Source organism: Sinohyriopsis cumingii, chromosome 2 (assembly GCF_028554795.1).
Source record: "Sinohyriopsis cumingii isolate HCF-2022 chromosome 2, ASM2855479v2, whole genome shotgun sequence".
In the NCBI taxonomy this organism is placed as follows: Eukaryota; Metazoa; Mollusca; class Bivalvia; order Unionida; family Unionidae; genus Sinohyriopsis; species Sinohyriopsis cumingii.
This window is the reverse complement of record NC_142962.1, coordinates 25,902,825-25,920,074: the sequence shown is the minus strand read 5'-3', so window position 1 is coordinate 25,920,074 and position 17,250 is coordinate 25,902,825. Positions and strand designations below refer to the sequence as shown.

At 35.9% G+C, this 17,250-nt stretch overlaps 1 protein-coding gene across 3 annotated transcripts in view; it reads left to right on the top strand.

The window, feature by feature from the left end:
- The window catches only part of LOC149804499 (poly [ADP-ribose] polymerase tankyrase-like), a 201,083-nt gene that overhangs the window by 19,820 nt on the left and 164,013 nt on the right, over positions 1–17,250 (top strand). For all 3 annotated transcript variants that reach the window (XR_016416027.1, XM_089940712.1, XM_089940711.1), the window contains exons 4-7: positions 112–283; positions 3,343–3,654; positions 9,282–9,401; positions 9,916–9,957. Coding sequence is in view for 2 of the 3 variants with exons in the window: in XM_089940712.1 (XP_089796838.1) it covers positions 112–283; positions 3,343–3,654; positions 9,282–9,401; positions 9,916–9,957 (646 nt within the window). In the remaining variant the exon portion in view is untranslated. The remainder of the gene's footprint in view (positions 1–111; positions 284–3,342; positions 3,655–9,281; positions 9,402–9,915; positions 9,958–17,250) is intronic.

Sequence of the window (17,250 nt, the reverse complement as noted above, 5' to 3'; positions counted from 1 at the left end):
TACCCTACATGTGGCTGCATAAACGACAATTGAAAATAGGACAGGTTTGTGATGTATCATACACTGCACTCATGTTTTATTTACAATATCGTTTACCATGGAATCTTGCAGAGGAAAAAGGTGTACCAGCTGGAACCAAGGACACCTTTGAAACGGCAGCGAGTCCCGGTTGAGAAGTTTCAGTCACCTGCTGAAGAGATTCCTCCTAAAGCTAAGGAGACAAAGGAGGAACCCACACTTCTGTACAAAAAAGGACTGTTTTTGGCTGTCAGAGGAGATGAAGGTATGCATATACCATATTTTATGTGTCATGCATCATGCTTACCTGTTATATAGGAGTATAGATCTAGATTTATTATAGCAGCCAAAAAGTTTATGCTGTTTTATTTTCAAAGTACAATTGCAATAAGGTAAGGTAGACCCTGATCTGCTGGCACAATTTGCATTGTCATATTTGTGTTGCGACTGTTATGTAACATTATTTATTGGTAACTAAAAACAATTTCTGAGCCCCCTTAGGTGGAAGTTTAACATAGTAATCACTTTGTGGATGTTTGTATATCTGCCCATTCTAGATTAAGGTTAGCATTACATTTAAAATCGAATTTAATATTTCTAGCTGAATAGAAAGTTTGATGTCTCCTGTTTTTTGTACATAAAAAATGATTTCATTATTTAATTATAATAAATGAGAATTAAAATGTGCCTTTTGTTGGTGGTATATATTGTACCATATGAATCTATAGGCCAAAATATAAAACAAAAACTCCAACCAACAGTATGGATTGCCCAACATTACGTCCTGTTTACTTCTGCTTTTAAAACAAAGAATTGATAGCATCTTCATCTTGTATTTAAAAGTGTTACTATCTTACAATGGAGTTAAACAAAGAGAGTTATTTGGGCAAAAGAGTTAATTGATTGATAAGTAGATATTAAGCATCATCATTCATATTCTTATATCTGCATATTATTTTCATCTAATTACTTCTGTGATTCTTGTATGTGTATATTGTTTTCAGCAGATTGATTTCCCTAAAATTATATAATCCACATACCATTCAATGATTCCTTAGCTGTTTGGTGGGTGGGATAAATTAGTTTTTTTAAATGTACCAGTCTTTTAAAAAAAAAACTATTCATTTTCAATTTAATTATTTTTTCTTGTTTATAGTATATTTGTATCAAATGTATGAAACAATACATCAAAACTTGATAAAAGTGATATAGTGATAGTTTGCTATTTACTACATATTTGTAGTGAAGAAATTTTGATTGTGTAAATATGCTTTTTTTGCACAAAGACAAGCATTAACATATTTTGAGACGGCAAGACCAGCTGCAAGTTTTATAATACAGACCATTTTTATAGCTATTGATATTCAGAAAAAAATAAACATTGTCAGATTATGACTGCTAATTTTATATCAGAACCCAATATTTTCTGTTTCATGTTTCAGACACAAGTTATTTATGATGCAGAAAGCCAACAACATTTAAAATAATCTGGTATAAGAATGATCAGTTACATTGTGACTTTGAAAAACAAAAAAGATATCTACTTGGTACAGAGATCTTTTTCTCATTCATTATTTAATTTTTTATTGTTTACTGGGGGCAAAACGTCTATTGAGATTTTGAAAATAACATTTGGGTTATGACTATGAGAGTATTATCTTTATTATGAATGTAATGTCATTGTATTTGAAATGTGTGCATTGATTTTACATTAAGCCTATATATGTATGATTATACTGAATTTTATTTGATTTGGTGTAACAGCCTGGCACTACATTACAGGTTACATAGAATGGTCTCCAAGAGAGAGGAAAAGAAGGAATCTAAGACTTCCCTATACTTAATATAAAAAATTGTGGATAAGAAAATTAATTTGATAGCATTAAATTTTGACACGTTACTAGGTTGGCACTAGTGATTGAACAGAAGGCGTTGAAAATTATTATTAAGATACACTATTTTTATTAAATAAAGAAAAGAAACCAAATGGCAGTTTTAGTGTATTCTAGTGCCAGCATAGTACATCGTTTGATTTCATTGATACATATATTATGAATCATGCATTTTTGGATATAATACAAAATGAAACATTTGTTTTGGTGAATGTTAATTCTGGGGGAGAATCAAATATCAAACTTTTGTTTTTCTTCTGTCGCTCCACTTTTGGGAGGATAACTTAGTATGACCCTGCCTTGCAGCATGTCTTGAATATTGTTTAGCTGGTGATGGATGGATTCTACATCACTTACCTGGGCCCAACTTTATGGATGGCTTGCACTTGGAGTAAGAAAACAGCCTATTGATTTCGAGGTCTGTGACAGAAAGAAGAAAATATGTTCCACCTTGTAGTAACATTAGTTCTACTTTGTTTGTCTCTCAGAACTCTTGTTTCTTCAGTATTACTTTACCATGGATTGTGGATATCAATCAAATTTTGTTGATGAGAACCGAGATGAATTCAATTTTCAGTTGTCTGCTTCCCATGAGATTAATGGTAAGGTTACAGTAATAAGTGGGTATGTGAGAAATGTTGCCAGTAGGTTCCTGTGGGTTGGTGGTTTTTAACAGGGTTTTCCCTGGTACTTCCTCCACCAGTTATACTGGCTGCCATGTATGGCCTATTATATGATGCAAAATGTTGTTAAAACTCACGAAGACAGCACCTTTCATATGCATCTTTAATTTGTTGAACTCTTGCTCTTGATTGCCTGCATTTTGCATCATTTTTTTAAGGCGAATGTTGTTTGATGCAACAACATTTGTTTCCACAAAGTTCTTCGTTAATCCATTGCTTTGCAAATTGTTGCATGTTCCTCTGTTTAAATTTCTGCTTTGCAAATGGTAGGAAGTTCCCATGTTTAAAGTATTACAGTTTTTCGCCCAATTTAAATCCAAGCTTTGCAGACTGTAGGAAGTTCTCTATTTAAGGCCCAGCTTTGCAGACTGGCAAGTTCCTGTTTAAGGCCCAGCTTTGCAAATTGTAGCAGTGCCTTCTTTTTAAGGCCCAGCTTTCAGCAGTAGTAATTGGGGACCTTTGCAATGCACTCATTGTTAATAACTCTTGCTTAATGAGATTTTATCAAAGATGTTAGTCCAGTCAAGAGTCTTAATTTAATTTACAAGATATTAGAATTGAGAAAAAATCGTGTTTGCCAGATTTCTGTTTATTTGATCATTATAAAAGGAGTAATTAAAATTTAAATTCAAATTATATGCATGTCTGAAACTCTGTGGACATTAAAAGCATGCATGGCATACAGTGTGTAAATTTAGTTATTAATTCACGTATTGTACAGTCAAGTTGAACTGTTTTTCTTTTTCCAGGTAGCTTCTATTTGTGCAAGACCAACCAGAATGTTTTCAATAACACCAAGAGGTTTAAAATTCAGTGGTTGGATATGGAACAGGCACCAGATTTGTACAAAATTGATTTTATGGACTCAACAGACATTGAGTGTGTTTTGACCAATGTGAAAATGGAGCGAGTGTCTAGGGACACATATCGCCTGCCAAACAAGGAGAAAACTAGGGTGGAGAACATCCTTAACAAAGCGATTCGGAAGGAGCGTGGAGAGCCAGTGGACGAGGAAGATGAAGACCTGGAGCCATCCTCTGCTTCAGAGGAGGACACAGCAGGTGGCTTTCCATTGTGTTGAACGTTTTTATTTTGCTTACATAAGCAGAAGCAAGAAGACGTTAACAGCATTATTAAATTGTCATGTTAAGTTTTGGGTTAGATTTTATAGTCCTTTATGAAAGGAGGTAAATCATAGCGGAGTGAAAGTAAAACAGTTTTCCATGGAATCCTTTTGCCACAAACTAAAATCTTAATATCATGATTTTGCTCAGTTCTAAACTCTATACATAGAAAACACTCGGTAATGCAAAAGAACGTATACAGCTACTTAGTCAGCAAGCAAAAATTTATTTTCATATGAATGGTGATTCAGCACAGGCATAACTTAACATAGTGACAAGAACCAGAAAAACAAGAGAATGATAATGCTTACAGAGGGGACCCCGAGTGGCCGAGTGGTCTAAAGCACTCACCATTACACATCACTGTCATCTCACCTCTGTCTGTGTGGGTTGCATTTATGTTCTGTTGTCTACTCTCAAACTGTGGTAATTAAAAGATGTTTATTGTAGTAATACATCATGTGTCACTATTGCCTTGCTTACCACATTAAAGCTCATACTTCCAGTCCCCCATTATATGGAATGTTTTAGAAATTTAGTTCAGAGAGAACCCAGAACCAGTTTGACTACAACGTCATCAACTCAAGCAGGATCATTTTTACTTGGACACGTATAATACAAAGAAAAATTGACTTCATTTACATGTTTAAATAACATATTTATGCAGATTGTTTTAATTTTCGGTTTTATATGCAGGATTATTTTCTCAGTCCTATCATTATTTGAATGGGGGCCCCGAGTGGCCAAGTAGTCTAAAGCGCTCTCTGTCATGGATCACTGCCATCTCACCTCTCTGCGTGGGTTCGAGTCTTGGACTCGGCCAATGTGGATATGTGAGAAAGTTTGCTGGTAGCTTCTCGTGGGTCAGTGGTTCTTTCCGGGGTTTTCCCAGGTTCTTCCTCCACCATTAATACTGGCCGCCATGTATAGCCTATCTTGTGCTGAAAAATAGTGTTAAACCCTATAACAACAACAACAACAACTATTTCATTGTGATTTTAGCTCTGGATATTTAGGGGATTTTACGGTGTCATGTTCATCTAGCATAGCTCTTTTCTGTTCTTCTCCTTTCCATACCCAGTGCTGAGGTAATCTGGCCTGTGGAGTTTTATTTTAATACTTGCTTTATCAGAACTTGATTATATATTTGCAGGTGTAAGTATTGGTTTTTTGGTCCCAGAATCTTAATTCCCCCTTGTTCATCAATTTTGGGAATTAGCAATTAATTGTACTTACTTGATTACTTATTTAATTGTTTTGTTCATCAGTACTTGCTTGGGCAGATTGTTTCATCATAGAGTTTTATTGCATTGCTTCAAAATAAACTTTGCTAAATATGTTTTCTTTCGGGTAGTACTATCTGTGGATTTACATATTTTCTTTTTAGGAATGTGGTGGAGTGAGGATAATGTGGGGTTCCCACCTATATATTTATCCTTTACAAAATGTATACAAACTGACATTTGCCAGTTCTATTGTATCAGGCCCAGTTGTTTGGTTCCTGGCCAAGAGTTTTTACACCAATACAGGGAAGAAGAAACTGGTCTTGGAAATGTTTAATCATGGTTATTTGGATGCATATTTTTTATCTGGGATGCAGAAAATCACTTAAGTAAGAGTTCTTCATATGCATGTAATAGCTGGGTGGCAAATTCAAAGACTTGCCAGTCCTGCATCAGCCACTTGCTGAGTGGAAAAAGGTGTTACTCAATTGATTATTTTAGTTGTGCTGATATTTACAGTGAGAGAATTCATTGGCTGAAAGACCCCCAGATGAACATGTTATCATTATAAGAGTACATCAAATGAACAACTTTAGCATTCATTAATGTGTTCGCTTCCGGGGTAGCTGAATAAATAGTGTATATGAGCTTGAAATCAAACACCTTGAGACTTAGACAAAATGCTGTTTGCAAATTTGGACAAGTATTCTGGGATTAAGTGGCAGACTGATGAAGAGTTAATGAGGTTCAGAAGAGTGCAGAAGTTGCTAGAACTAATAGTGTGGATGGGATTGTAGCCAAGTGTAAGAAAGTGATTGATGCCTGGCTTAGTGTTTGGAATAGGACCTTTCCTTGGATTGACAAAATTCAGTCTCATTCTGATGAACAAGAGCAATGTGTCAGTGGTGCAAAGAATGTGGAAATTAAACTCGATGGCAACCAGTAGTTCTTCAAATCTGCAAAGTTCCACATTTTCTGGAATGGGACACCTATTTTAACCAAAATGGGAGTCCCAGACTCTTAGTTTTAAATCCTAGAGAGACCTCTGAAGAAATGTCCATGTTCCCCCTATACCTCGTGATCAAATGAACCAACAACACCAGTCCCTCACAGCCACTCCTGACCCATTGAAACTAGCCAGGGAGTGTCCTCATCTTGATTCCCCCTCGGGGCCCTCCTCAAAGTTATTTAGAAAGAGGGGCCCTGGGTGGCTGAGTTGTCTTAGTTTTTGGTCTTATCATATTACACCACATCTCTGTCTGCATGGGTTTGAGTCTTGGCTTGGGTATGTGATAAAGCTTGCCAGTAGCATTTTGTGGATTGGTGGTTCCTCTCAGGAATTTCCTGGGTTCTTCTACCAAATATACTGGCCACCATTTATAGCCTATCATATTCTTCGAAATGGCATTAAACCTACAAAACCCCAAACCAAAATCTTTAATGGATGTAGTTTTTTCAACAGTCCAGTATAAAACATAAATTCAGTCACCCCTCTCACCCGTCTTTAGCTAGATGAGGTTGCCAAAAGTGAGAAAGCTTGTGTACTCCTTGGAAATGGAGGTTGGGGAGGACTTAGGACTTGAACTCTCTCTTGCTGTACATCCCTTATCTCAGGATCCCCTGGGTGCTAGGATATCCATTTTTTCAGAGGTTTGGTTGGGCAAAACAGAAGATGTGTAGGACTTTTACAGTACTAAAAGAAGGATATTTTTTTTATTATTTTGGGTACATTCTCCTCTTGCCAAGATCCCCATTCGTGGTATTATGGTTCAGTTAAGAGAAGAGTTGCACACCCTGCTGCAGAAGGGTGTAAATGGCAAGTCTACAGCTTTCTACTCTCAGATTTTCCTGGTCTTAGAAAAAAAAGATGAAAGTTGTGACTTACCATTGTTCCTTCTACACCAAACATTCTTTCATGAGGAACTATTCGAGATGGAGACTACCATCTCAGTTAGAAATGCCATAAGGCCTGGTGACTTGACTTTCCATTGACCATCAAGATGCATACCTTCACAACCCAAATTTTACTCCTCATAGAAAATGACTCCAGTTTTGCTTGGACTGAGAGGTTTTCTAATTTTGAGCTCTGCCACTTGGCCTAGCTTTGCTCCCAGAACTTTTATAAGGGTGATGGAGTAGTAGCCACCCACCTGAGGCTTCTGGGGATCCCCACTATCCAGTATTTCGATAACTGGCACAATGGCTGCAACCTCATTTCCTGGGCAGTCTGTCCAGGTAAGGAAAAGTTATCCTCAGAATTGTTTCTACACCAAGCATAGCAGAGTTCTTGTACAGACTGGATAAGACCAATGATGGTCTTGTTTCCTACAATACTGAACAACAAGCTCCTCTTTAATGTTGATCCAGTCTGTGATGAGAGGGCCTGGCCAGTGGATACCTTCAGTCTGAAATGGTATTGTCTGTTTGCTAATGCCTTCCCACCTTTCAGAATGATTCTGTAATTGCTCCACAATTAGGACATCTACTGTTAGCTCATTCTGTACATTCCTTTATGGTGCCGAGTGGTCTTAAGCACTCACCGTTACAGATCACTGCCATCTCACCTCTGTCTGTGTGGGTTTAAGTCTCATGTTTGGCCATTGTGGGTATGTTAGAAAGCTTGCCAGTATCTTCCGTGGGGCGGTGGTTCTTTCTGGGGTTTTCCCGGGTTCTTCCTCCACCATTTATACTGGCCACCATGTATAGCCTATCTTGTTCTGAAAAATGGCGTTAAACCCTACAACAACATTATTCCTTTGTGGTCCAGATGATCATGGTTCATTGATGTACATAATTTGTTGGTAGACCAGCCCATTACGTTAACTCAGAGGACCATCTCACCTCTGTCTGCGTGGGTTTGAGTCTCAGATTCAGCCAATGTGGGTATGTGAGAAAGCTTGCCAGTAGCTTCTCGTGGGTCGGTGGTTCTTTCCGGGGTTTTCCCGGGTTCTTCCTCCACCATTAATACTGGCCGCCATGTATAGCCTATCGTGTGCTGAAAAATGGCGTTAAACCCTACAATAACAACAACAAGCTCAGAGGAGGGACCTGCTGTTGTAGCACAGAGGTCTCTTCACAACAGTCCCAACATTTTCTGCCATCAGCTTGTCTCATCTTAAGTGATCTATCAGGCAGGACAAGACTTTGAGCAAGGTTGCCAATTGTATCATCCAGGTGTATGATGCAAAGTGGAACCACATTAAACTTGCTTAAGTATTTGTAAGGTCCAGCCATGGATTCGGACTTGTTTTCAGTTTTGTCGGGTTTTTTAGCTGCAGAGACCAGCTTCTAAATTACTAATGACTCAATGGAATCTCGTGCATGTTGTGGGTTTTATCAAAATCCCCTTATGAAATGCTGGGTGAAGCTCCATAAAACTTTTCCTGCTCTCTTTAGAGCCTTTGGAAAGAGTGAACTTAATGATTTATCTATAAAGGTTTTTTATGGTTCAGTGGCAAGTATGAGTCAGTTTCTCTCCTTTTGTAGCTGTCTTTTGGGGAGCTAAAGAACCTCAGCTTACTTTTATAACCCTGCTCTGTACAGAGATAGCATTCTCTGTTGTATCATGCTTTGAATGATCAAGAGAGACATCTCTGCCCAGTTAGGGCATTTTAGTTCTTTCTGGTTGCATCAAAATGGAGAAGAGTTTCTTGCTAACTTCTTAATATGACCTCTATCTCTGCATCCACCATTTCCAGGTGGATTGTCCTCATTATCAAGAAAGTATTCCTTACTCATGGAGAGGACCTTTCATTTGAGAATCAATGCCCATGTAGTCAGGGTTTTGGCTCCTTTATGGGCTTATCATCATATATCATTGGAGGATGTTATGAGAGGTGCATTTTGCTGCTCACACAATACTTTCTCTTTTTTCCTTTTCTCTTGTTGCACCAAAGCGAAGGCATATTTTTTCTTGGGTCTGATAGTTATGGCACACAATATTGTAATTCTTATAATGTTTAACATACCTTTCACTATTGCAAGATTCCCTACCCAGTCTGCTTTGTAGGTCCAAGAATAGTCTGTTCCAAGTCAAACAGAAAGGGGATTCTGCATGAACTGTTGATATGGTAGTCAGACTAGTTCTGGGTTCTCTCAGTACTAGATTTCTAAAATGTTCCAAATAATTTTTGCTTGTGTGTTCAGATGAGGAGACTGTGTTCCATAAGGTAAGCAAGGCAGTAGTGACAGGATAGTATTACAGCATGAAGAATAGTTTTACACCTTTCCAAAAAATACTTTGTCCTGAGTTAAAGACCACCATAGGTTATATATGCAGTACTAGTATGTGTAACTCTGGTTTTGCTGTTGAATGATCTTTTTCATTTTACTTTGATCTAGTTGATTGGGAGGACATAGAACCAGTTCCTTCCACTTCCAAGGCAGGACTCCCAAAAGTCAAGGCAGCACCTCGGTCCAGGAAAGCCATTACAGTCTCTCTCAAAACCTCCAGTAAGAAAGGTAGTTAATGTTTTATTATTCATACAGCACCATCTATTCATCCTACCATAAGTGTACAGAGAGAGATAGCAAGTGTGTGGAAATCCGGAGTTTAGACTTATGTTTAAATTTGCTTTTAGTTCAGAAGAGATAATTTTGATGTTTGTAAGCAGTAAATATTTTTGTGAATAGATCATATGTAGTTCATGACTTTCGTGTTATTTCCAATGTGCTTGCCTAGCTCATCAGAAGGAAGACACTTTACTTGTTTATGATTCAAAATCTCTTTATTTATATTATTTAAATCCTGTGGATCAATGGAAGTATTGAAAATGGAAGTGCAATTTACGTACTTAGGAAGGTAAAGACTGAATAAAAGGCTTACTATTACCTGTATATATGCAAGTTTTACTCTCTTATGACAAGTTAATTTCTCCTGTTCTTTTATACTATGATTAAATGTTGCTAAGTATTTTCATGCATTGGTTTTGAGCTTTCATACTATTTTATGTATCATGTTTTCTCTCCTTTACAGGAAAGAAAGGACAAAATAAAAAAGCTTCAGAAAAAGTGAAAAGTAAGACATTTCATTAATTCTGTTAATATATGTTAAAGAGTTTGTTTTCAGTGGAAAGAAAAATGAATATATCGTAAAAGTCATAATATCACAAGGCTAGCTTTTACAATTTTGTTGTTGCTAGCAATCTCCTTATTTTTGAATGGTGATGCATTTCAATGCAAACAATGAATATGGCTGTTAAAAATCACAAGGCTTGTCCTATGCTTTTTTTTTTTTTTTTTTCCTTATTGGCAGTCATTATTCTAATGCCAGATACCAGGGACTGTTTCTTCAGGAAATAAGTTGCTGAATTGCACATCAGAGCATTTCAAGGAGCACTAATGCATACATTTTCAAAAATGTTACTTTCTCTTCATTTTCTCCGACCCATAATGTCTAAAAAGTAAGCTTGTTGTCAGTCTAGTAAGTCTGAAAATCATGTTTAAAGATGGTCTAACATCAGTGTACATAAGGTTTTCAAGCCTTTCATCATCTACAAATAGAGCTTGACTTCACATATGATCATGTGACAAATCAACATAGTAACGTAAAACAAAAATGATGTACATGGTACATACATACTCATTCCAGATTCACCCATAGTGCAAATTTAATGTTAATAAGTGAACAAGCAAATGTAAACAGAAGGATGAACAGGCAATGTGTTAACGTAGTATAGACCTTATTTAAGACAGTTGTGAAAAATGCATCAGAAGTCATGTCATAATTTAACATGATACCACAAGTGTCCTTGGTTTGACCTTGACATAGAACATGGTATGCAACATGCTCTCTTGATCATATAAATATATCCTAATATCTTAAGCAGCTTCAGAGTTATAGGATATATACAAGACTTGAATACCTTGACATATTTTAAGAAGGAACCATGAAAATTGTATGTGAAACAATGTCATACTATCATGGATATAAGCATATTCAGTTGAGTCTCTTTAAATATGGGTTTTAGTTCAGGACTTAACAAGAAAAATATGCATATTGGAATGTGACCATGCCTTTGTGGCTAATATTATGAAAGTCACAAAAGGTTCAGATGTAAAATTGTAGTGTTGGATAGTACTACTTCTAATTGCTTTAAGGTCTAGCCAAGACATCATGAGAAAGAAACCTTGAAATGACTGTGACCTTAACTTTGCAGATAGGATCTTGATAGTGGTACAAGGCATACTTCCAAAACATTTTATTTTCATTATGCTAATCAGCATTTGATCTATAGCCCAACCACAAAAAAATAATGCTAATCTTTCAAATTGTATTATAAAAGTGTGATTTGTAACTAGGCCTTAGGTCACAATGCATGAATAAAATATTTTTCATCTCACTATCCTTGAACATTGGGGAGCTTGAAGCTAGACAGAGAAATAGATAATATTAATCTATGATCTTAATCTCTTTGAAAATACTGTGAAAAATAAATGATTCATTCAAAAGTTTTGATTAAAACACTATTTTCATTAAACTACATTTATTGACTTTAAGGTTACCAATCTGATTAAAATCAGATCTTCACTGTCCTACATGAAGATCTGACAGCGACCGCTTAGATGTCATGTTCTGGTGACCTATGTTATTACCATAATTGGTAATTTTATCAGCCAATCAGATGAAGTCTTATACCTTCGTGTTTGGGAGAGTGAGCAGTATAGCTGAAGAGCATCAATGTATGCCTATCGATTTTATTCACTTTAAAATTTTTGGCTAATTGCAAAGGACACCAGCACATGACCCTTATGGTGGTGCTGTACAGTTTCTTATTTTGTGTAGGTTAGAATTTTAAAGAAAAAGAATTTCCCTGGCATTCCTCACTGGTTATACTGGCTTTTGAAAAAAGACCTTATCTATCTTAGGTTTAGATCAAAGAACCTTTCATTCATTTTATTTTGGTGTATGATTTATGGGTGCAGTATGGGTTATAGACTATACAGCTTGGCCTTATTCCATATGTGCACCTTTCAATAAAGTGCTAGCTCCACTTGGTCATTTTCACTTCCTGAACTTCAGAGGTAAATTGTATAAAAAAAGAACCGATAACTTTTTTTATATTTTCTATATTTGGTAATTCATTCATTGCACTTTCAGAAGCTGGTATTGTCTAGTCTGGCAAAATTCATTTTCCCTATTTCAATAGCTGCTATGGATAGTGTACTTTAGACCAATTCAGACTGATTTTTTGAGCACAAGGGAGCAGTCATTTTAGTGAGCAATGTGCTTAGATCATGTACAATTTCCAAAAGTACAATATCCAAGGAAATGTCAGCAACATTGCATTAAAGTAGCAGAGAGGTAAGCCAACATTCTTTACACTGTGCGTATTTTAAATGCAAACAACTTCACCTTACATACGTCACTCTCTCAATAGTACATAATAACTGGTGAGCATCCCCTTAAGCGGTTGCTGTCAGATCTTCACTCAGGATAGCGATCTGATTTTAATCAGACTGTCAAGTTACAGTCCTAATAAAGGTTGTGAACAACCATCATACGCCTTTCATCTTACTGATACACATGATAGGTACACACTATACCCTCACACTGTGATTTTACACTGGAAAATTTGATTTTACACTGGAAAGTATTATGCCAAGTGTGATAGCTGCTAGTACCATTTTTATAAGTGCTTGGTATGACTCAGCTGGGTTTTGAACCTGCAACCTCCTGAATCTGAGGCAGATGCTCTAACCACTCAGGCCACTGGAGCAGTACTATTGAAAGGAAGCCAGCATTCTGGTTGCTATGAAAGTTGTATTTTCGATTTGTTATTATAATCATGTAAAGCAGGCCCTGAGAATGATGTCATTCAGCATAGTGTACAGATTAAAGGCATATTTATTAAATGAAAACTAATGCAAAATACAGGCATATACTCCTATTATGGCACGTACTTCAACAAATAAAAATATATGGAAAAATGACAGTTGTATTGTTGACCACACATTTTTTTATGATGGCCCCATGTTTTGACACTCATTGTGTCAATTTGCAGAACACTGCATTCTTTGGAGGTACTCTAGGTTAAGTATAGATCTGATTGGGCTAAATATATATATATAGATTTCTTCATAACAGTTGGCTTCTGTTTGCATAAGCTAAGTTCACTATGAGAGAAAATAGACAAAATGGTTTTGGATTCTAATACAGTGGAACCTCTTTAATCTGGACACATTCGTTTGCAGTGAATATGTGTGGATTAATAAGTTTTATGGATAATTGAATCATGAACATCTTTATTTTATGATGTCATCAAACCTTATACTGTACATATTCATGTAAATGCTAGATGTACATGTACTGTATATTCAGTTATGGTTGAAATAAATGAATACATCTATTGACTTATGCATATTTCACTTTATTGTAATATGCATTCGAACACATGACAATATGTACGTACATATTTTGTCAGTTTCCTGAAGAAATCTGTGACCTTTGTTTGCCTTGATTCTTTGGGGGTTCAGTCTGCAATGATTCTTGATTGTGTCTGTGGATTTTCAAGGGCTTACATACATTATGGTAAACTAACAAAATGCAATAATTTTTATAAGTTATATTTGACATTCTGAAATGAAGCTCTATACTGTCCTAAGCTTAAATCAGTCACCTTTATTTGCACAGCCACCAACAAAATGATTGTTACATACAGTTAGTAAACAGCAAAGAAACTTAATTTATTAACATTATGTTATGTCAAAAGTAGGGCTAATTTGATCTCAGAGAGTTTACACCCCATCAGCGAGTACCTTATTTCATTTAATTTTTCGTACACAATTTCAATGTACGAAAAATTATATGTAAAATAAATAATTATCATTTTGTGTTACTCACCATGTGCGAACAATAAAAGGATCGTACCGGAACAAGTTCTGCAGAACACACACTACTTGACAACCTAATGGTATAAACGTACAAAGTAAACATCTTTTCTGTCTCATTCTGTTCTCAGCTCAAGAATCTAATTACAATAAAAATAAAAGTACTCAAAAATATTTTTGTTATTAGTGAACAAGAGAGAGAAAGAGAGAGAGAGAGGATTATGTCTAAGTGTACAAGCATGTCTGCTTTTAGAATATACGTAGCTGTTGTGTAATGTTGGCAAAATGATTAAGATGGTTTGAACATGGATTAGTTATGGGTATTATTTATTGGTAAATTGTCAAGAATTAAGTGCAACTTGTACTTTTACAGCAACAATAATCTCATTATCAAATTGCAAAAAAAAATAAAGAACTTGAAATCACATTTTAGTTAATGCGCACATGCATGTGTGTGTGTGTGTGTGAGAGAGAAAAAGAGAGAGACCAAACATAATTTTGTCAGTGTACAAGATCATATTTATTCAGGGCAGTTTTTATTTGTAGCTATTGCAAAGAGATAAAAGGCTATTTTCATTTACCTGATGATTGTGATAATCCTCATGTATTACGACCCTACTATATTACGTTATCAATAAAACACCGCTAAATCAACACTTCATTCTTGTTTTAATTATGATGTACATTGTCACAACAACCACATGGCTATACAGTGTTATTTACACAGTAATTAAACATGCTTAGTGCTTTGGTTATTCCACTTGAAAACAGATGGAGGGCAAGAATTGACAAAAGAGGTCAAATCAGTAAGGCTGCCAATAGGGAAATGAGATTTTCTTTAGGGAAATGAAAATCTGTCAATGTGCTGTTGAAGCCATTGCCCATACAGCATATGCTGTAAGGAGATATTGTAAGGACAAGCGGTCATACGCATTAATTGTTAAACGAACTCACCAATAAAGATAACAATAGAGGGGTATGTCGTAGAATAGATTTGCAATAAAATGTTAATTATATCCAAGTAAAAACAGTACAAGCATTTTAAAGATAGTATTTGTACATATCTGAATCGATTTAATTGAGCCCATGACTTTCAAATTTATGATAGAAAATGACATGGTTTTTATATATTATGTTTGTAGACTATAATGAAACAATAGGACTAGTTGACCATTGGTCTGTGGTCTTCACATTAGCATGTACTGAAATGTAAATCTTGTTGGATAAGAAAACATCAAAGGGCTTCCAAACTCATTTTAAAATGCAAGTAGTGTTTTGTTACAATGATGAACTAATTAATGATAATATTTAAAGGTATGTTCTGTGAAGACCTTTGTCCATTTGTTAATAAACGCCAGTAGATAAATTGTTGTTGTTGTTGTTGTTGTGGGGTTTAACGCCATTTTTCAGCACGATAGGCTATACATGGCGGCCAGTATTAATGGTGGAGGAAGAACCCGGAAAACCTCGGAAAGAACAACCGACCCACGAGAAGCTACTGGCAAGCTTTCTCACATGCCTACATTGGCTGAATCTTAGACTCGAACCGCCGCAGACAGAGGTGAGATGGCAGTGATCTGTAACGAAGAGCGCTTTAGACCACTCGGCAGATAAATTGTAATGACAATGAGAGAGCTTATGCATCAATCATTGTATTTCTCACCAACAATTACTCATTTTTGTAAAAACAAATGTTATATGGTATTTTAGATCTTTTTTGCAAGTGTAAATCTTCTTAGTAGAAATTTTATGTGTGATAATTTAATTGATTTTTTTGAAAAATACAAAGTGATATGTACGAAAAATTATGATCCATTTAAATAACTGTTATTTTGATAACTGGATTTTGTACAAAAAATTAAAGGGTACAAAAAAAACCCATGAAATTCGGTAGTAAAAATATTGTTCATACATTTGCTGGTTACCATATGGTCATGCTACTTAAAAGTTTTTCCAAACACAAGGTCACATGATTAATTTATTATTTAGTGTGCCACTAGAATTTGACCAATCAGATTGATAACTTGATATGCATCCTAATTTGCCTAGGTGAATCTTTGTTAACCAACAATTTGTCAAATTTCTTATTTTTGAACAGGTTCTTTCCAGATTATCGAGGCACGTTTTATAGTAATTTTATAAATTCGTTACCATTTTGATTTCCACACAGATCTCCTTGGCCCCAGAGATCATGGTTTATTGATCTCCTTCAGTTCTTGGTTGACAGTTCCAAAAATTAACTCTGTGGAGGGATCTGCTGTCACAGCACAGAGGTTGCCTGGTGCACAGCACTCTGCATATCCTCCACTATCACACATGGTTCATATCAAATGATCTCACTGTTATGGTACTTTGGTGGCCAGGGATCAGTCTCTTGCTTATTAATGTTAAGCTGGTACCTGTTGTCTGTTCTTTTTATTCACTTTCGAAGCCTCAATGTAAGCCTGCAAGTGAAGCTCTCTTCCAGGATCTTATTCTTGAAACAATCTTTTCATCCTCCACAGCATCTGCAAGGAAGTCTAATTCGTGCTTTGTCAATGGAAAAGGGCTTTATGATTTGGCCTCCTTTGCTTGCCAAGAATTAGCTACCTTGGGTAGCTCCTGGCCTATTTAAATACCAAGTCTCAGCTGTATATATGCTTAAAGATGCCAGCGGGTACCTGGTTACTTGTGTGCCCACCGGTTCATCATTACCCATTTAATTCATGTGAAAAAACAATCTAAGTTCAGATTGGAAAGCAACCATATCTGCCTGCCTATAAGTCAGTACGTTTTGACGAAGAAGTATGTAAAAACAAAATTGTTTCTTCAAAGTACGAAAAAATAATGTGTAACAAAATGCTTCCAACTTTGCAGAAGAGATCATATATAATAAAATACAGGAGCCAGCAAAGGGAAGGATTTTAGCTATTTACAATGATCTCTTCATCCCCAACAAATATGATTACCTTCATCAGTAAGTGCTTGTAGATAGGCGGCATTTCTTTTGATCTTTGCTGATGCAAGTTGTTAATTTGAATTGCTCTGACATTTGTGTTGGTGAGATTAAAGAAGGTGTCACTGGTGAGAAAATTACTTGAGTAAGCACCTGGGATTTCATATTATTGGTTAATCATTACTCAGTACCGTATTCAGAGAGGATAGTGCATCAATTTAAAATCAATTACTTTTTGAAATTAGAAATGGGTAAAATATTGAAAGTGTGGGCATATGCTAAGCAACTCAATGATAATGGTGCTCTATGCAATGTGTGTGAAATTACTTTGACGTACAAAGGTCGTAATACGAGTACCATGTGACACCACTTGGTTGGAACCCATAACACCAATGTGGAAAACGCTAGTAACAAAGCAACATTACACCAAGCATTACAATATTTTTAGGGCCTCTCAAGCCAAAACTAACAAAATCAAGAGAAATGGAAATTCACAGGAAAATTGCTGCATTTATAGTACAGGATTGCAGGCCATTCAGCATAGTG